This window comes from Pleurodeles waltl, chromosome 1_1 (genome assembly GCF_031143425.1).
Source record: "Pleurodeles waltl isolate 20211129_DDA chromosome 1_1, aPleWal1.hap1.20221129, whole genome shotgun sequence".
In the NCBI taxonomy this organism is placed as follows: Eukaryota; Metazoa; Chordata; class Amphibia; order Caudata; family Salamandridae; genus Pleurodeles; species Pleurodeles waltl.
The window spans coordinates 84,263,469-84,284,632 of NC_090436.1; the positions used below are offsets into that span (position 1 = coordinate 84,263,469).

At 48.7% G+C, this 21,164-nt stretch overlaps 1 protein-coding gene across 6 annotated transcripts in view; it reads left to right on the forward strand.

Annotated features, from left to right (window-relative positions):
* The window catches only part of UBAP2 (ubiquitin associated protein 2), a 1,102,091-nt gene that overhangs the window by 929,812 nt on the left and 151,115 nt on the right, over positions 1–21,164 (forward strand). For all 6 annotated transcript variants that reach the window (XM_069217098.1, XM_069217184.1, XM_069216796.1 and 3 more), the window contains one exon: positions 3,315–3,529. In XM_069217098.1, coding sequence (XP_069073199.1) covers positions 3,315–3,529 — 215 coding nt within the window. The remainder of the gene's footprint in view (positions 1–3,314; positions 3,530–21,164) is intronic.

Consider the following 21,164-nt stretch of genomic DNA (forward strand, 5'->3'; position numbering starts at 1 on the left):
GGTTCACAGAGCTCTGCCAGGTGGCCATTTGATTTTCTTATCTTGAAAATAAGGTTAGGCCGGGTAGACGATGTCCCTGACACCATCTGATAGGTGTGTCACTGAAGATAGTGGCCAAACCCCTTTTTAATGTTACTTAATTGAGGACCCACCCGCGAGGGAGCAGATTTGTCGAGCAAGGCTCTTCAAGGAACTCTCTGCAAGACATCTTCTGCTCCTGGCCTCCGGAACCGCTGCTGGTCTTCGTTGGAACCAAGCAAGTCTGCTTCTGGTGGGAAGGCTCCCATTGCAACATTGTTTCTCAGGATCCTGCAAGAATTCTGCAACATCCAAGGCTGTGCATCCTCCAGGGTCACAAGGAGTCACTCCCTTGCAACCGCAGGCACCTCAAGACAGCATCGTCTGGTGGGGTTTGCTGTCCCACGGACATCCAACAACTCTATAACACAGGTGGTGTAGGTTGCCTCCTCTGGGTCCTACTTCTCTTCTAACCAACTTGTGAGACTGTGGGCCCCTGCCACTTGACTGGAACCTCTGTGCACTGCGACTGTTGCACATGCCAGGCTTGTTGATTCTTCCTCCAGGAGATCTTCAGGCGCCAAGAAGCCCTGGCTTCCAGCACTCTGCATCTCGAAGATCAGCCCCTGTTCTGCAACTCCTAAGACTTGGGACTTCTGTTTTGTTGTGCTGAAAAGTCCTCCTTGTGACTCCCTGTGTCCAGTGCCTGTGGTCACTATTTGGGGGCTCCGTTGACTTCTGCTGAACTTCCTGCATGCTGAGGGCCAGCCTTGACTCCCCCTTAGGGAGTGTCTCCCAGACCTTGCTGGTCCCCAAAACTTTGCAAACAGTTCTTGATCTCTTGCTTGCATTTGCTAGTGCTTGTTTGTGATCTGGCTGGTCACTGAGCCTACTGCAATCCAGTGACCATCGAGGGACAGCTCAGAGGCTACTCCTGGGATCTTCTGCAGCTCCTAGACCCTGCAGCTGGACTAGTTCTTCCACGGACTTGCAGGTTCTTCACTTTCAGGAGGGTGGGCATTGCCACGATCACCACCTGGGCACCTCCAAGTGTGCTGGACTGTGTCCCCTTCCTTTGCATATCCTCCATGTAGGAAAGAGGTAGCCTCCCCAAGCCACTGGTATTCTTTGAAAGGCACATTTGGTGCCCTCTCTGCATAAACCAGTCTACACAGGTTCAGGGAGCTCCTGTCCCTGCTCCTGCACGAAACTGGACAATGGAAAGGAGAGTGACAACTCCTCTGTCCACCACCACCCCAGGAGTGGGGCCCAGAGGTTCCCTGGGCCCTGCCATCCTGAATCCAAGGTTGGCAAGGACTCCTGGGAGTATCTTAAGTGGCCAGGTCAGGCAGGTGACGTCAGAGCCACCTCCTGATAGGTGGTCACCTGGCTAGGTGACCAATCCCCCCTTTCAGAGCTATTTAGGGTCTCTCTCTTGGTTGCGTCCTCAGATTCTGCTTGCAAGACTCCAGCAGGACTCCTCTGCAGCCTCTACTTCAGGTTCCAGCCACTGGAACCGCGACTGGACCCTCCAGGAACCGACAATCTGCATTGATGACAAAGACTCTGCTTGAAACATTGTTTAAACAGCTCCTTCCAGCTTCTGCAACATTTCCGCGGCTGTGCATCCTCTGAGGGGTGGCATGTCTGCAAGAGAAGAAAGAAGGAATCTCCCTTGGAGTGAAGGTGTCACTCCCCTACATCCGCAGACACTAACTAAGACGACAACAGGCTGCATGGGTCTCTTCTCATCCTGAGCTGCGTGGATCCTGCATCATTGGTGGTGATATCGGAATAGTCCTCTTGGTCCTCTCTGCCAGCTGTCCAACTTTGCTGGAGGTAAGCCCTTGATTTCCACGCAGGACAGTACCCCCATGCACATCATCTCTTGCAGCTGCCAAGGCTTGTTTGCCAAGGGATCTTCAGGCTCCTTGTAGCCCCTGCACTCCTTCCTTTTCCTGCCTGGCTTGTAGACACTGCCTACACTAATCTGGGATGCCTGGTATAAGGTGTAAATACCTTAGGTACCCACCACACAACAGACCAGCTTCCTACAGTACAGCAGGACTTTCTGGTTTGAAATTGATTCGCAGACCCGCCTCCCAAGATGGTATTGCTTGGATATCTATTTACAGGTAAGGAATCTGCAACTAGAAGTCTCTATCAGATGGACATATTACTTATCTTCAGTAACACCTCATCCAGTAGAGACTGTATCTAGCTGCATATTCCTTACCAACTCACCAACCTCCCTGCTCTGTGAACGGCATTCTAGGGGTAGAAATTGCCCTTTCAGGGCCCTAGTTTTGACACACATGCCTCTGCACCTTTGGCGTGGAAAGCTGTGAAAAGAAACCTGCTTTGGCGCACCTGGATGGCACCTATATATCTCTCTCAACCTCATTTCTGGCGTGGATGACGCAGATGTCTGATGCAAAACCAGTCAACACCAACTACTGGCACGCAGGGTTACTGCTCATGAAAAATCTTCCTGATCCAGTATGAAGCCTGGGAAACATTGACAGTAAGAAATCTACAGCTAGATATAATCTTCACCAGATAAGGCATTACCGAAGGAAAGTGACTTATCCATCTGGTTGCCCCCGAGCCTGCTGACTCAGTCTGTGTTTACATTCTACCCTGGACAGGTTATGGGTAGTCGTCCCCCTGCTTAGAATGAAGTGTCGTCCTGCCGCTGCTGCACTGAGTGCTTTCATAGATATTTCTCCTTATTCATTTGTAGTGGTTACTTTTGCTCTTGACTGCATTGATCTATTGAATGCTGATGGGGACATAGATCAGGTAATGTTTGTCGTGGAAACCCACCTATTGCAATATTAAGAACTAGGCACTTTATTAACGCGCTTTAGCAGTTATCAACGTTATTTCCGGTCTCAGTTTAGCACAGGTTGTCATGTAAAAATTGCTCTTTAATATCTCAAATTAGGCCTTACCTCATTCTAATGCACCTCAGCTGTTTTTAATGTCATGTCATATCTTGTCAAGTTTTATCTTCTCATAGCAATTTGTAATGAAGATTTGCTGCTCAATTTTTATTTGTTGACCAGTTTGCATGTTGTGTAAAACTGGTGCATATGAAGGGCAATGTTTGTAGCTTATTATTGCTCCCATATGCACTCATTGTAGTGGTTTTTAGTAACCAATAGTTTGATTTGTGTTTTTTTTAAATAAGAAAGCACGGTTGTTGACCTACAACTGTATGGGTTATTGATTTCACTTGATCATAATTGTCTGATACTATGTCCTAGATTAGTTTTTGTCCCTCTGCTTTACAGGTGATGTTGCCAAGTTTGGTCGGGGTGATTCTGCTTCTCCTGCTCCTGCTACCACTCTTGCTCAGCCTCAGCAGAATCAAACACAAGCCCATCATGCTGCACAGCAACCCTTCCTCAACCCTGGCCTGCCTCCAGGCTATAGCTACCCTGGATTATCCTACTATGCCAGTATGCCTGGAGTACCCAGTGCGTTTCCATATGGGCCCACTGTGTTTGTGAGTAATTGAAGTTCTTTAAAACCTTTTTTCTCCTCTGGTCTCCTAGATTTCCTTCTTAACTCTTGCTTTAAAGATAATTGTATTTGTTTATTTTCTTATGGAAGCTTCAAGCCACACAGATTTCTCACCTTCTGAATAGTCCTAGGTGTTGCAGACTGGATCCCAAGAATATTATTATTTTATTTTTTTGCTATAGTTGTGCTCCCTGTGTACTGTTAGGTAGTGCCATATGGCTCCACGGTGAGTTCATACCACTTAGAAGTGAGTTTTAGAAGCCACATTTAAGCACAGTCTATGATCAAAGATATTGGTTCTTTTCTTTCACCACCCTTGAACACCAATCCGGAGCTGCTCTTTCAACTTTGTTAGTTTGTCAGTGGCTCCAAACTGTGTTTCAAAAATAGTGCGCTAGTGAAGAGTTCTCTACACACATGACCGGATTCAAGCCATGCTTTGCCTGCAGGAAGCAGATGTTTGTCATGAACTCTCATGGCACATGCCTCTGGTGCTTGGGCTCCAGTCACAACTCAGTCAGTCATGCGGTCCTGTTCTTGCTCTAAAGTCTTCCAGTATACCAAACACGTGAAATAAGTGCAAAAAGGCGATGCAGGATTTGTCCCTGTAGGAAGTTGGCTCTGTATGTGCTATTTCAAAGTAAGGAATAGCATGCACAGAGTCCAAGGGTTCCCCTTAGAGGTAAAATAGTGGTAAAAATAGATAATACTAATGCTCTATTTTGTGGTAGTGTGGTCGAGCAATAGGCTTATCCAAGGAGTAGTGTTAAGCATTTGTTGTACATACACATAGGCAATAAATGAGGTACACACACTCAGAGACAAATCCAGCCAATAGGTTTTGTATAGAAAAATATCTTTTCTTAGTTTATTTTAAGAACCACAGGTTCAAATTTAACATGTAATATCTTGTTTGAAAGGTATTGCAGGTAAGTACATTAGGAACTTTAAATCATAAAAATTGCATGTATACTTTTCAAGTTATTGACAAATAGCTGTTTTAAAAGTGGACACTTAGTGCAATTTTCACAGTTCCTGGGGGAGGTAAGTTTTTGTTAGTTTTACCAGGTAAGTAGGACACTTACAGGGTTCAGTTCTTGGTCCAAGGTAGCCCACCGTTGGGGGTTCAGAGCAACCCCAAAGTCACCACACCAGCAGCTCAGGGCCGGTCAGGTGCAGAGTTCAAAGTGGTGCCCAAAACACACAGGCTAGAATGGAGAGAAGGGGGTGCCCCGGTTCCGGTCTGCTTGCAGGTAAGTACCCGCGTCTTCGGAGGGCAGACCAGAGGGGTTTTGTAGGGCACCGGGGGGGACACAAGCCCACACAGAAATTTCACCCTCAGCAGCGCGGGGGCGGCCGGGTGCAGTGTAGAAACAGGCGTCGGGTTCGCAATGTTAGTCTATGAGAGATCTCGGGATCTCTTCAGCGCTGCAGGCAGGCAAGGGGGGGGTTCCTCGGGGAAACCTCCACTTGGGCAAGGGAGAGGGACTCCTGGGGGTCACTTCTCCAGTGAAAGTCCGGTCCTTCAGGTCTTGGGGGCTGCGGGTGCAGGGTCTCTCCCAGGCGTCGGGACTTAGGATTCAAAGAGTCGCGGTCAGGGGAAGCCTCGGGATTCCCTCTGCAGGCGGCGCTGTGGGGGCTCAGGGGGGACAGGTTTTGGTACTCACAGTATCAGAGTAGTCCTGGGGTCCCTCCTGAGGTGTTGGATCTCCACCAGCCGAGTCGGGGTCGCCGGGTGCAGTGTTGCAAGTCTCACGCTTCTTGCGGGGAGCTTGCAGGGTTCTTTAAAGTTGCTGGAAACAAAGTTGCAGCTTTTCTTGGAGCAGGTCCGCTGTCCTCCGGAGTTTCTTGTCTTTTCGAAGCAGGGGCAGTCCTCAGAGGATGTCGAGGTTGCTGGTCCCTTTGGAAGGCGTCGCTGGAGCAGGATCTTTGGAAGGCAGGAGACAGGCCGGTGAGTTTCTGGAGCCAAGGCAGTTGTCGTCTTCTGGTCTTCCGCTGCAGGGGTTTTCAGCTGGGCAGTCCTTCTTCTTGTAGTTGCAGGAATCTAATTTTCTAGGGTTCAGGGTAGCCCTTAAATACTAAATTTAAGGGCGTGTTTAGGTCTGGGGGGTTAGTAGCCAATGGCTACTAGCCCTGAGGGTGGGTACACCCTTTTTGTGCCTCCTCCCAAGGGGAGGGGGTCACAATCCTAACCCTATTGGGGGAATCCTCCATCTGCAAGATGGAGGATTTCTAAAAGTTAGTCACCTCAGCTCAGGACACCTTAGGGGCTGTCCTGACTGGCCAGTGACTCCTCCTTGTTTTTCTCATTATCTTCTCCGGCCTTGCCGCCAAAAGTGGGGCCTGGCCGGAGGGGGCGGGCAACTCCACTAGCTGGAGTGTCCTGCTGGGTTGGCACAAAGGAGGTGAGCCTTTGAGGCTCACCGCCAGGTGTGACAATTCCTGCCTGGGGGAGGTGTTAGCATCTCCACCCAGTGCAGGCTTTGTTACTGGCCTCAGAGTGACAAAGGCACTCTCCCCATGGGGCCAGCAACATGTCTCGGTTTGTGGCAGGCTGCTAGAACTAGTCAGCCTACACAGACAGTCGGTTAAGTTTCAGGGGGCACCTCTAAGGTGCCCTCTGTGGTGTATTTTACAATAAAATGTACACTGGCATCAGTGTGCATTTATTGTGCTGAGAAGTTTGATACCAAACTTCCCAGTTTTCAGTGTAGCCATTATGGTGCTGTGGAGTTCGTGTTTGACAGACTCCCAGACCATATACTCTTATGGCTACCCTGCACTTACAATGTCTAAGGTTTTGTTTAGACACTGTAGGGGTACCATGCTCATGCACTGGTACCCTCACCTATGGTATAGTGCACCCTGCCTTAGGGCTGTAAGGCCTGCTAGAGGGGTGGCTTACCTATACTGCATAGGCAGTGAGAGGCTGGCATGGCACCCTGAGGGGAGTGCCATGTCGACTTACTCGTTTTGTCCTCACTAGCACACACAAGCTGGCAAGCAGTGTGTCTGTGCTGAGTGAGAGGTCTCCAGGGTGGCATAAGACATGCTGCAGCCCTTAGAGACCTTCCTTGGCATCAGGGCCCTTGGTACTAGAAGTACCAGTTACAAGGGACTTATCTGGATGCCAGGGTCTGCCAATTGTGGATACAAAAGTACAGGTTAGGGAAAGAACACTGGTGCTGGGGCCTGGTTAGCAGGCCTCAGCACACTTTCAATTGTAAACATAGCATCAGCAAAGGCAAAAAGTCAGGGGGCAACCATGCCAAGGAGGCATTTCCTTACACAACCCCCCCCCCCAAACGAAAGAGGATGAGACTAACCTTTCCCAAGAGAGTCTTCATTTTCTAAGTGGAAGAACCTGGAAAGGCCATCTGCATTGGCATGGGCAGTCCCAGGTCTGTGTTCCACTATAAAGTCCATTCCCTGTAGGGAGATGGACCACCTCAACAGTTTAGGATTTTCACCTTTCATTTGCATCAGCCATTTGAGAGGTCTGTGGTCAGTTTGAACTAGGAAGTGAGTCCCAAAGAGGTATGGTCTCAGCTTCTTCAGGGACCAAACCACAGCAAAGGCCTCCCTCTCAATGGCACTCCAACGCTGCTCCCTGGGGAGTAACCTCCTGCTAATGAAAGCAACAGGCTGGTCAAGGCCATCATCATTTGTTTGGGACAAAACTGCCCCTATCCCATGTTCAGAGGCATCAGTCTGCACAATGAACTGCTTAGAATAATCTGGAGCTTTTAGAACTGGTGCTGAGCACATTGCTTGTTTCAGGGTGTCAAAGGCCTGTTGGCATCCTACAGTCCAGTTCACTTTCTTGGGCATTTTCTTGGAGGTGAGTTCAGTGAGGGCTGTCACAATGGATCCATATCCCTTCACAAACCTCCTGTAATACCCAGTCAAGCCAAGGAATGCCCTGACTTGATTCTGGGTTTTTGGAGCTACCCAGTCCAGAATAGTCTGGATCTTGGGTTGGAGTGGCTGAACTTGGCCTCCACCTACAAGGTGTCCCAAGTAAACCACAGTTCCCTGCCCTATCTGGCATTTGGATGCCTTGATAGAGAGGCCTGCAGATTGCAGAGCCTTCAAAACCTTCTTCAGGTGGACCAGGTGATCCTGCCAGGTGGAGCTAAAGACAGCAATATCATCAAGATAAGCTGTGCTAAAGGACTCCAAGCCAGCAAGGACTTGATTCACCAACCTTTGGAAGGTGGCAGGGGCATTCTTTAAACCAAAGGGCATAACAGTAAACTGATAATGCCCATCAGGTGTGGAGAATGCTGTCTTTTCTTTTGCTCCAGGTGCCATTTTTATTTGCCAGTACCCTGCTGTCAAGTCAAAGGTACTTAGAAATTTGGCAGCACCTAATTTGTCTATGAGCTCATCAGCTCTTGGAATTGGATGAGCATCTGTCTTGGTGACAGAATTGAGCCCTCTGTAGTCCACACAAAACCTCATCTCTTTCTTTCCATCTTTGGTGTGAGGTTTGGGGACTAAGACCACTGGGCTAGCCCAGGGGCTGTCAGAGCGCTCAATTACTCCCAATTCCAGCATCTTGTGGACTTCCACCTTGATGCTTTCCTTAACATGGTCAGATTGTCTAAAGATTTTATTCTTGACAGGCATGCTGTCTCCTGTGTCCACATCATGGGTACACAGGGGTGTCTGACCAGGGGTTAAGGAGAAGAGTTCAGGAAACTGTTGTAGGACTCTCCTACAATCAGCTTGCTGTTGGCCAGAGAGGGTGTCTGAGTAGATCACTCCATCTACTGTGCCATCTTTTGGGTCTGATGACAGAAGTTCAGGGAGAGGTTCACTCTCTGCCTCCTGATCCTCATCTGTTACCATCAACAGATTGACATCAGCCCTGTCGTGGAAGAGCTTAAGGCGGTTTACATGGATCACCCTCTTGGGGCTCCTGCTTGTGCCCAGGTCCACCAGATAGGTGACCTGACTCTTCCTTTCTAGTACTGGGTAAGGGCCACTCCATTTGTCCTGGAGTGCCCTGGGAGCCACAGGCTCCAGAACCCAGACTTTCTGCCCTGGTTGGAACTCAACCAGTGCAGCCTTTTGGTCATACCAAAACTTCTGGAGCCGTTGGCTGGCCTCAAGGTTTTTGGTTGCCTTTTCCATGTACTCTGCCATTCTAGAGCGAAGGCCAAGTACATAGTCCACTATGTCCTGTTTAGGCTCATGGAGAGGTCTCTCCCAGCCTTCTTTAACAAGGGCAAGTGGTCCCCTTACAGGATGACCAAACAGAAGTTCAAAGGGTGAGAATCCTACTCCCTTCTGTGGCACCTCTCTGTAAGCGAAAAGCAGACATGGCAAGAGGACATCCCATCTCCTTTTGAGCTTTTCTGGGAGCCCCATGATCATGCCTTTTAATGTCTTGTTGAATCTCTCAACCAAGCCATTAGTTTGTGGATGGTATGGTGTAGTGAATTTATAAGTCACTCCACACTCATTCCACATGTGCTTTAGGTATGCTGACATGAAGTTGGTACCTCTGTCAGACACCACCTCCTTAGGGAAACCCACTCTGGTAAAGATACCAATGAGGGCCTTGGCTACTGCAGGGGCAGTAGTCGACCTAAGGGGAATAGCTTCAGGATACCTGGTAGCATGATCCACTACTACCAGGATATACATATTTCCTGAGGCTGTGGGAGGTTCCAGTGGACCAACTATGTCCACACCCACTCTTTCAAAGGGAACCCCCACCACTGGAAGTGGAATGAGGGGGGCCTTTGGGTGCCCACCTGTCTTACCACTGGCTTGACAGGTGGGGCAGGAGAGGCAAAACTCCTTAACCATGTTGGACATATTGGGCCAGTAGAAGTGGTTGACTAACCTCTCCCACGTCTTGGTTTGTCCCAAATGTCCAGCAAGGGGAATGTCATGGGCCAATGTTAGGATGAACTTCCTGAACAGCTGAGGCACTACCACTCTCCTAGTGGCACCAGGTTTGGGGTCTCTGGCCTCAGTGTACAGGAGTCCATCTTCCCAATAGACCCTATGCGTTCCATTTTTCTTGCCTTCGGATTCTTCAGCAGCTTGCTGCCTAAGGCCTTCAAGAGAGGGACAGGTTTCTTGTCCCTTACACAGCTCCTCCCTTGAGGGTCCCCCTGGGCCCAAGAGCTCAACCTGATAAGGTTCAAGCTCCAAAGGCTCAGTTCCCTCAGAGGGCAGAACTTCTTCCTGAGAAGAGAGGTTCCCTTTCTTTTGCTGTGTTGCAGTTGGTTTCCCAGCTGACTTTCCTGTTCTCTTGGTAGGCTGGGCCATTTTTCCAGACTCCAGCTCTACTTGTTCACCCTGTGCCTTGCACTGTGCTCTTGTTTTCACACACACCAGTTCAGGGATACCCAGCATTGCTGCATGGGTTTTTAGTTCTACCTCAGCCCATGCTGAGGACTCCAGGTCATTTCCAAGCAGACAGTCCACTGGGATATTTGAGGAGACCACCACCTGTTTCAGGCCATTGACCCCTCCCCATTCTAAAGTAACCATTGCCATGGGATGTACTTTTCTCTGATTGTCAGCGTTGGTGACTGTGTAAGTTTTTCCAGTCAGGTATTGGCCAGGGGAAACCAGTTTCTCTGTCACCATGGTGACACTGGCACCTGTATCCCTCAGGCCCTCTATTCTAGTCCCATTAATTAAGAGTTGCTGTCTGTATTTTTGCATGTTAGGCGGCCAGACAGCTAGTGTGGCTAAATCCACCCCACCCTCAGAAACTAGAGTAGCTTCAGTGTGGACCCTGATTTGCTCTGGGCACACTGTTGATCCCACTTGGAGACTAGCCATACCAGTGTTACCTGGATGGGAGTTTGGAGTGGAACCTTTCTTGGGACAGGCCTTGTCTCCAGTTTGGTGTCCATGCTGTTTACAGCTATGACACCAGGCCTTTTTGGGATCAAAGTTTTTACCCTTGTACCCATTGTTTTGTGAAGAGGCTCTGGGCCCACCCTCCTGTGCAGGTTTTTGGGGGCCTGTAGAAGACTCTTTACTATTTTTAGTTTTGGTTGTCTCATCACCCTTCCCCTGGGGAGTCTTTGTGACCCCTTTCTTTTGGTCACCCCCTGTTGAAGTCTTGGACACCCTTGTCTTGACCCAATGGTCCGCCTTCTTTCCCAATTCTTGGGGAGAAATTGGTCCTAGGTCTACCAGATGCTGATGCAGTTTATCATTGAAACAATTACTCAATAGGTGTTCTTTCACAAATAAATTGTACAGCCCATCATAATTACTTACACCACTGCCTTGAATCCAACCATCTAGTGTTTTCACTGAGTAGTCAACAAAGTCAACCCAGGTCTGGCTCGAGGATTTTTGAGCCCCCCTGAACCTAATCCTGTACTCCTCAGTGGAGAATCCAAAGCCCTCAATCAGGGTACCCTTCATGAGGTCATAAGATTCTGCATCTTTTCCAGAGAGTGTGAGGAGTCTATCCCTACACTTTCCAGTGAACATTTCCCAAAGGAGAGCACCCCAGTGAGATCTGTTCACTTTTCTGGTTACACAAGCCCTCTCAAAAGCTGTGAACCACTTGGTGATGTCATCACCATCTTCATATTTTGTCACAATCCCTTTGGGGATTTTTAGCATGTCAGGAGAATCTCTGACCCTATTTATATTGCTGCCACCATTGATGGGTCCTAGGCCCATCTCTTGTCTTTCCCTTTCTATGGCTAGGAGCTGTCTCTCTAAAGCCAATCTTTTGGCCATCCTGGCTAACAGGAGGTCATCTTCACTGAGAGCATCCTCAGTGATTTCAGAAATGTGGGACCCTCCTGTGAGGGACTCACTATTTCTGACTAACACAGTTGGAGACAGGACTTGAGGGGTCCTGTTCTCCCTATTTAGGACTGGAGGAGGGACATTGGCCTCCAAGTCACTAATTTCTTCCTCTGTGAGGTCATCATCAGAGGGGTTGGCTTTTTCAAACTCTGCCAACAGCTCCTGGAGCTGAATTTTGGTAGGTCTGGAGCCAATGGTTATTTTTTTGATATTACAGAGAGACCTTGGCTCCCTCATCTTAAGATGGAGGTAAGGTGTGGTGTCGAGTTCCACCACCTGCATCTCTGTATCAGACATTATTCTGCTAAGAGTTGGAATACTTTTTTAAGAATCTAAAACTGTTTCTAGAATCTAATTCAAACTTTTAACAAACTTTTAAACTCTAAAAAGACAATGCTAAACAGGGACTTAACACACAAGGCCCTAGCAGGACTTTTAAGAATTTAGAAAACTTTCAAATTGCAAAAATGAATTTCTAATGACAATTTTGGAATTTGTCGTGTGATCAGGTATTGGCTGAGTAGTCCAGCAAATGCAAAGTCTTGTACCCCACCGCTGATGAACCAATGTAGGAAGTTGGCTCTGTATGTGCTATTTCAAAGTAAGGAATAGCATGCACAGAGTCCAAGGGTTCCCCTTAGAGGTAAAATAGTGGTAAAAATAGATAATACTAATGCTCTATTTTGTGGTAGTGTGGTCGAGCAATAGGCTTATCCAAGGAGTAGTGTTAAGCATTTGTTGTACATACACATAGGCAATAAATGAGGTACACACACTCAGAGACAAATCCAGCCAATAGGTTTTGTATAGAAAAATATCTTTTCTTAGTTTATTTTAAGAACCACAGGTTCAAATTTAACATGTAATATCTTGTTTGAAAGGTATTGCAGGTAAGTACATTAGGAACTTTAAATCATAAAAATTGCATGTATACTTTTCAAGTTATTGACAAATAGCTGTTTTAAAAGTGGACACTTAGTGCAATTTTCACAGTTCCTGGGGGAGGTAAGTTTTTGTTAGTTTTACCAGGTAAGTAGGACACTTACAGGGTTCAGTTCTTGGTCCAAGGTAGCCCACCGTTGGGGGTTCAGAGCAACCCCAAAGTCACCACACCAGCAGCTCAGGGCCGGTCAGGTGCAGAGTTCAAAGTGGTGCCCAAAACACACAGGCTAGAATGGAGAGAAGGGGGTGCCCCGGTTCCGGTCTGCTTGCAGGTAAGTACCCGCGTCTTCGGAGGGCAGACCAGAGGGGTTTTGTAGGGCACCGGGGGGGACACAAGCCCACACAGAAATTTCACCCTCAGCAGCGCGGGGGCGGCCGGGTGCAGTGTAGAAACAGGCGTCGGGTTCGCAATGTTAGTCTATGAGAGATCTCGGGATCTCTTCAGCGCTGCAGGCAGGCAAGGGGGGGGTTCCTCGGGGAAACCTCCACTTGGGCAAGGGAGAGGGACTCCTGGGGGTCACTTCTCCAGTGAAAGTCCGGTCCTTCAGGTCTTGGGGGCTGCGGGTGCAGGGTCTCTCCCAGGCGTCGGGACTTAGGATTCAAAGAGTCGCGGTCAGGGGAAGCCTCGGGATTCCCTCTGCAGGCGGCGCTGTGGGGGCTCAGGGGGGACAGGTTTTGGTACTCACAGTATCAGAGTAGTCCTGGGGTCCCTCCTGAGGTGTTGGATCTCCACCAGCCGAGTCGGGGTCGCCGGGTGCAGTGTTGCAAGTCTCACGCTTCTTGCGGGGAGCTTGCAGGGTTCTTTAAAGTTGCTGGAAACAAAGTTGCAGCTTTTCTTGGAGCAGGTCCGCTGTCCTCGGGAGTTTCTTGTCTTTTCGAAGCAGGGGCAGTCCTCAGAGGATGTCGAGGTCGCTGGTCCCTTTGGAAGGCGTCGCTGGAGCAGGATCTTTGGAAGGCAGGAGACAGGCCGGTGAGTTTCTGGAGCCAAGGCAGTTGTCGTCTTCTGGTCTTCCGCTGCAGGGGTTTTCAGCTGGGCAGTCCTTCTTCTTGTAGTTGCAGGAATCTAATTTTCTAGGGTTCAGGGTAGCCCTTAAATACTAAATTTAAGGGCGTGTTTAGGTCTGGGGGGTTAGTAGCCAATGGCTACTAGCCCTGAGGGTGGGTACACCCTTTTTGTGCCTCCTCCCAAGGGGAGGGGGTCACAATCCTAACCCTATTGGGGGAATCCTCCATCTGCAAGATGGAGGATTTCTAAAAGTTAGAGTCACCTCAGCTCAGGACACCTTAGGGGCTGTCCTGACTGGCCAGTGACTCCTCCTTGTTTTTCTCATTATCTTCTCCGGCCTTGCCGCCAAAAGTGGGGCCTGGCCGGAGGGGGCGGGCAACTCCACTAGCTGGAGTGTCCTGCTGGGTTGGCACAAAGGAGGTGAGCCTTTGAGGCTCACCGCCAGGTGTGACAATTCCTGCCTGGGGGAGGTGTTAGCATCTCCACCCAGTGCAGGCTTTGTTACTGGCCTCAGAGTGACAAAGGCACTCTCCCCATGGGGCCAGCAACATGTCTCGGTTTGTGGCAGGCTGCTAGAACTAGTCAGCCTACACAGACAGTCGGTTAAGTTTCAGGGGGCACCTCTAAGGTGCCCTCTGTGGTGTATTTTACAATAAAATGTACACTGGCATCAGTGTGCATTTATTGTGCTGAGAAGTTTGATACAAAACTTCCCAGTTTTCAGTGTAGCCATTATGGTGCTGTGGAGTTCGTGTTTGACAGACTCCCAGACCATATACTCTTATGGCTACCCTGCACTTACAATGTCTAAGGTTTTGTTTAGACACTGTAGGGGTACCATGCTCATGCACTGGTACCCTCACCTATGGTATAGTGCACCCTGCCTTAGGGCTGTAAGGCCTGCTATTGGGGTGGCTTACCTATACTGCATAGGCAGTGAGAGGCTGGCATGGCACCCTGAGGGGAGTGCCATGTCGACTTACTCGTTTTGTCCTCACTAGCACACACAAGCTGGCAAGCAGTGTGTCTGTGCTGAGTGAGAGGTCTCCAGGGTGGCATAAGACATGCTGCAGCCCTTAGAGACCTTCCTTGGCATCAGGGCCCTTGGTACTAGAAGTACCAGTTACAAGGGACTTATCTGGATGCCAGGGTCTGCCAATTGTGGATACAAAAGTACAGGTTAGGGAAAGAACACTGGTGCTGGGGCCTGGTTAGCAGGCCTCAGCACACTTTCAATTGTAAACATAGCATCAGCAAAGGCAAAAAGTCAGGGGGCAACCATGCCAAGGAGGCATTTCCTTACAGTCCCCTTCCTTCTTAATGGAGACTGGTGAGTAGTTACAACGGTGTCACTCGAAGGGTCAGGTGTCTGACTCCGAGCCAGTCCCTGTTTTGTCACAAAATACTCAAATGCCCTTGGCCATCGTGGGCTCTGCAGTTAATGATGGCCTTCAAGAAGGCTGACTTTGGCCCACACCATCTTTCGCAATACTGTTTCTAAGGCATAGCCAGTAGTTATACAGACCAGTCCGTCAGCATCAACTTCTCCCTTGATGCTCTTTTTATCAGAAGACAGAGGACCTCTTCAGCTTCAATTCCTTTGCAGTCCAGGACATGCTTAATGTAGGAAGTTGGCTCTGTATGTACAATTTCGAAGTAAGAAATAGTGGGCACAGAGTCCAAGGGTCCCCTTTCTTTAGAGGTAAGATAGTGGCAAAATTAGATAATTCTAATGCTCTCTTTTGTGGTAGTGTGGTTGAGCAGTAGGCTTATCAGAGGGTAGTGTTAAGCATTTGTTGTGTACACACAGGCAATAAATGAGGAACACACACTCAGACTTACTCCAGGCCAATAGGTTTTTATAAAGAAACATATATTTTCTTAATTTATTTTTACAACCACAAGTTCAAGATTTGAAGTAAATACATAAAATGCAAGGTATTCCACGCAGGTAAGTTAGGAACTTTGAATTAGAGCAATAACATATACAGTTTTTGTTAAAATTGCAATAAGCTATTTTAAAAGTAGACCGTGCAAAAATCAACAGTTCCTGGGGGAGGTAAGTATTGGTTAGGTTGTGAGGTAAGTAAGACACTTAAAAGTCTCAGTTCCTGGGCATAGGCAGCCCACCGTTGGGAGTTCAAGGCAACCCCAAAGTTACCACACCAGCAGTTCAGGGCTGGTCAGGTGCAGAGGTCAAAGAGGTGCCCAAAACACATAGGCGCCTATGGAGAACAGGAGTGCTCCGGTTCCAGTCTTCCAGCAGGTAAGTACCCGCGTCCTCGGGGGGCAGACCAGGGGGGTTTTGTAGAGCACTGGGGTGGACACAAGTAGGCAAACAAAACACACCCTTAGCGGCACAGGGGTGGCCGGGTGCAGTGTGCAAAGCAGGTGTCTGGTTTTGTATAGGAATCAATGGAGGGACTCGGGGTCACTCTAGCGGTGCAGGGAGGCACCGGGGGGGGGGGGCTTCTCAGGCCAGCCACCACCTGGGCTAGGCAGAGGGTCACTCCCACACTGAGGTTCGGTTCCTTCAGGTCCTGGGGGCTGCGGGTGCAGTGCTTGGTCCAGACGTCTGGTCCCTTGTTACAGGCAGTCGCTGTCCAGGGGAGCCTTTGGGTTCTCTCTGCAGGCATCGCTGTGGGAGTTCAGGGGGGTCACCTCGGGCTACTCACGTGGTCAGTGTCGCCTGGGAGTCCTCCCTGTGGTGTTGGTTCTCTGGATCTTGAGCCGGGGGCGTCGGGTGCAGAATGTGAAGTCTCACGCTCCCGGCAGGAAGAGTGAGTTATTTGAAGTTGTAGAAAAGTTGCAAGTTTGTTTCATATTGTTGAGCAGAGCCGCTGCTCACAGGAGTTTCTTGGTCCTTTGGTTCAGGGCAGTCCTCTGAGGCTTCAGAGGTCGCTGGTCCCTGTCTGATGCATCGCTGGTGCAGTTTTCTTCGAGTCAGGAGACAGGAAGGTAGGGCTGGGGCCAAAGCAGTTGTCGTCTCTGCAGGGCTTCCAGGTCAGCAGTCCTTCTTGGGTCAGGTTGCAGGAATCTGATTTCCTGGGTCGCCCCTAAATACTGAAATTAGGGGTGTGTTTAGGTCAGGAGGGCAGTAGCCAATGGCTACTGTCCTGGAGGGTGGCTACACCCTGTTTGTGCCTCCTCCCTCGGGGGGGGGGGCACATCCCTAAACGTATTGGAGGAATCCTCCAATCTCAAGATGGAGGATCTCTAAAGGCAGGGGTCACCTCAGCTCAGGGCACCTTAAGGGCAGTCCTGACTGGTCGGTGACTCCTCCTTGTTTTTCTCATTATCTCCTCCAGCCTTGCCACCAAAAGTGGGGGCAGTGGCCAGAGGGGTGGGCATCTCCACTAGATGGGATGCCCTGGGGTGCTGTAACAAAAGGCATGAGCCTTTGAGGCTCACAGCCAGGTGTTACAGTTTCTGCAGGGGGAGGTGAGAAGCACCTCCACCCAGTGCAGGCTCTGTTTCTGTCCTCAGAGAGCACAAAGGCTCTCATCCCACGGGGGAAGAACTCGTCCCAGTTGCAGGTTGGCACAGACCAGTCAGTCCTGCATTGAAGGATTTGGTAAAAGACGGGGGCATCTTTTAAGATGCCCTCTGTGTGCATTTTGTAATAAATCCAACGCTGGCATCAGTGTGGGTTTATTATTCCCTAACTTCCCATTATTCAGTGTAGCCATTATGGAGCTCGTTTTTGACAAACTCCCAGACCATTTACTTAATATGGCCACACTGTACTTACAATGTCTAAGAATGGACTTAGACACTGTAGGGGCATATTGCTCATGCAGCTGTGCCCTCACCTGTGGTATAGTGCACCGTACCTTAGGGCTGTAAGGCCTGCTAGAGGGATAATTTACCTATGCCACAGGCATTATTTTGTGTGCATGGCATCCTGAGGGGGATGCCATGTCGACTTTGCCTTTTTCTCCCCACAAACACACACAATCTACAATGGCAGGGTGCATGCATGTGTTAGGTGAGGGGTCCCTTAGGGTGGCACAACACGTGCTGCAGCCCTTAAGGACCTTCCCTGGTCACAGGGCCCTTAGTCCCACTGGTACCTTTTACAAGGGACTTATGTGTGCCAGGGGTGTGCCAATTGTGGAAACAATAGTACATTTTTAGTGAAAGAACACTGGTGCTGGGGCCTGGTTAACAGGGCCCCATCACACTTTCAATCATAACTGGCATTAGCAAACGGCAAAAAGTCAGTGGGTAGCCATGCCAAGGAGGCATTTCCTTACAATCAGTATAAAACTTGGGGTAACCATAATGAGGCATTTCCTTACACACATTTACTACTGAACCCTACTGTACATGGCCCAATGCCATGCTCAAATGCGTTTTGTCACGAGCCCTGGCATGCAGCCAAGCCTTGTGCCTACCCTGCTGCTAGCACAAAAAGCAAATTGCTGGCAGCCAACTCCGAAGACAGTAACGTACACAATACTTTGGAGAACCCTCTGAATGCAGCGTACCTCTGTTGTGCACTTCCTTTGGACAACAGGGATTCATGCCATATATTTTTTTTTTGTTTGTTTATTGTAAATATTTTTTGGGGTACGGATTTGAGATTTTCGTGGACTTGGCAATTTCTGCAATAAATGATGCCTTTTTTGGATGGATACTTCTAACTGTACATTCTTCACCTTGTGAATACCCGGAGGTGCTGCACTGGATCTGGGGAAATTCCCCCACACACTGGTTAGATGCTGCCATGCATCTTTTTGTCGACTTAGTCACGCCACAGAACAGATGCCAAAGCCCCTCGTAATTGTCCTACTTGTTCGCTGTCAGTTCCTTTTTTGTGTCTCTTTGGATGTCCTTTGGTCAAATTTTTCAGTGTGCAAGAAATGTGTTCCCTCCGAAGACTACAGATTTTTAACCCTGCAGAGACTGCCATACAGATGTCAATCCATGCTCTTATTGGGGCGCTGGTTCCGCAAATTATGATGCAACCCAATTTCCTTGGCCCATCAGTAGTAATGCAACATGTTGAGGACTTCCATGAGGCCATGTTGGAGATCTTTGGCACTTTTCTGGCTCCCTGTGGCTTGCCTCATGGCCCCAAGGATTAGTAGACGTTTCCAGTCAGATTATCGTCGTTGGATCTGTCCCAGATGCAGTCTGTGCCTCTTGACCCCATTGCGAGGTCCATGCCAAGTGTGGAGACATTGCCCATTTTGATTTCACGCCTGAGCATTGCACTGGTCCCCCAAGTAATTACTCCAGCACTGATTCCCCCAGTGCCAGAGAAGACAACTATTGTTATTTTGGACTCTGAAGCAAGTCTTGCAGGTCCTCGCGTGAAGTCGCGCCTCCCTCGCCCCCAAACACAGCAGATTCAGCCCCATTCTGACTTTGATCGGATACAGAGTATCAGTTGCCCTGATACAGAGCTGTAACTGAAAAGGTCTGTTGCCCTGTGCAGTGTTGTGATCCTGAAAAGGCATCACTCTGTGTACTTTTGTTTGTGACTCTTGTATACAAGAGAGGTCCGCTGCCCTATAGTGTGCAACATGCAACAGTTTAGAGTAGCAGGTTGCAACCCATGGTAGCGGCGCATTGACTCAACCACCTGAATGCAAAAGCAAGAGAGACTTTCCACCGGACTCAGTATGACTTCATTCATGACCCAAGGGGGTCCACGGACTCCTGCCACGTTGCCCACAGCATCCAGACTACTACTACGCTGTCAAGTCTCTGACTTCCTCAAATCTTCTGTATCTCAGGACCAGCAAGAGTGGGTAAGAGTTCTCACCAAGCCACAGAGGCTGTAGGCAAGCTTTCTCTAGCTGTAGCCCTATTGCACTGAGAAACTTTGAGTGATAGGAAAGCCATCTTAGAACTTCTATGGCTCGTAGTCACTAGTGGGGCCGCGCCGGAGTGTTGCCTCACGTAAATGAGGAATAACCACAGTCCATAGACAAAAGTGGGACTCAGGAGCTTATCGGGAAAATGCTATGGTGCTGTAGACTGTGTATATTTGTGGTGAGCCTTGTTACTTTGTGTTCATATATAAATACTTATTTTTTCAATAAAAGAAAGTAAGTGGCTCAGCATTAATTTGTTGGGGTTGCTGAGTGTGTTTTGAGCCTTGTGCTTATGAAAACCTTCTCCCTGTATCTGTCCCCAGCACAGCTGAAACTGGTTCTAACAATTACATCAACCATCGTTGCTTAAATCCCAATATTGTTGTGATGGCCTTTTTCAAGAAAGGAATACTAGATATTTCTATCCAACCTTTTGTGATGCCACAGTGGGACCTGAAATTTGAGTGAGTACCTACCCCATTTGAACTAATGAACAGCTGTCCTCTGTCTTTTGACTCTGAAAACAGTCTGAGGCTCGTAGGGCCAGGGCTGCTACAGTACATTGAAACGTTGTGTTCCAGTCTTGGACATCTGTCAGGCTGTAACACGGGCATTAGTTCAGGAAACGCTACTCTAGTAGTCGTAAGTTCCATTGTGAGGGACATTTTGCCCTTACAGCCCTGCAAGACTTAGGTGGATCTGTGGAATGGCTCAGTCCAAAGAGTGTCAGATACTGCTGTGGTATCTATTCACAAGGTGAGGAATCTGAGGTTAGAAGTACCTTCGTTAACTCTGATAAATCAAATTGCAAATTCTTCCCCATTTAAATATCCCCATGCTCGAGCTTGGAGCAGAAACTTTTTATGTTAGATCTCCCATACTGACGGGGTATCTGCTTTAACACAGCTCCACATGCAACACAGTGTGACATTAGGGAGCCATAAAGTGCCCCTGTTGACGTGCTGACGTCAGTAACCTTTATTTCTGAGTCTTAAATGCGTTTTTTCATACTCTTTAGGAGAATAGCTCAGTTTATGGTGTACATCTGTGGTGTGTCACCCTATACTTAATCCAGGCAACCCTTAGTGCTAGTGTGTTGGTGTGTAGATAACCAATGCTGGGTAGGGGTAGCTGTAGAAAGCAGCGCAGGTTTATCATGGATGAATGTAAAGCACTTAAAATACCACAGTAGACAGTCAGTAACTGTGGGGGAAAAAAACACCAGCTGTTGCAAAAATAAAGTATTTTTATTCAACTCTGACTATACTAATGTTGGGATATCTCCATTTGGAGATACCGTCATACAACATACACTTTGTAACAAGCAGGAAAGCATAGAAATACATGTAGCCCTGTGAGGGTGTCTAAAGTCTATACTAAGAAAATGATATAAGATTGGAGGTACCCAGCCAAGATAAGTGTGCTAGAAGAAATTACCAGAGCTAAGTATTAAAAATACCACAGGTGCCTGGATGCAGAGTGGTTATTGAGCCAGTAGTCCCATTGGCTAGCACAGGACTGTCGCAGTTTGATTTTAATGGATTCAAGGCCCATCCCAGTGGTCCGGACACAAGGAAGGTTGGATAGTAACCCCACCCATGGATACCCAGAAGATCGGAGTACCTACACCTGGTGCATAAGGGTTAAGTGAAGTCAGAAACCTTCATTAGAGTCAAAGGAAGCCTCGATTGTCCAGCTGCTGACGCAACTGGTGGACCAGGTCGGTGGTTCAGGAAGCTGGCCTGGTGTGTGGTGGACACCCATGGTGTTTGGACCGAATACCAGGTCCAGGCAAACCCTGTTAGTGAATGTAGGCAGTGTCTGGGAAGCCAGGGCTCTCTAGAGGTAGCTGTGGATGAGCAGCCCAGACTGTTCTAGGAGACATGCAAAGCTTATGCAGTACCACAAAAGTCAGAGTAACTTATCACCCGAGAGAGGAACCACACAGTGTTACATAAATAAAGGTACTTTATTCTAGTAACACAACACTAGATTACTTATAGGCAGACCACACACTGGAGGTAAGTAGACAGTGTGTGTGT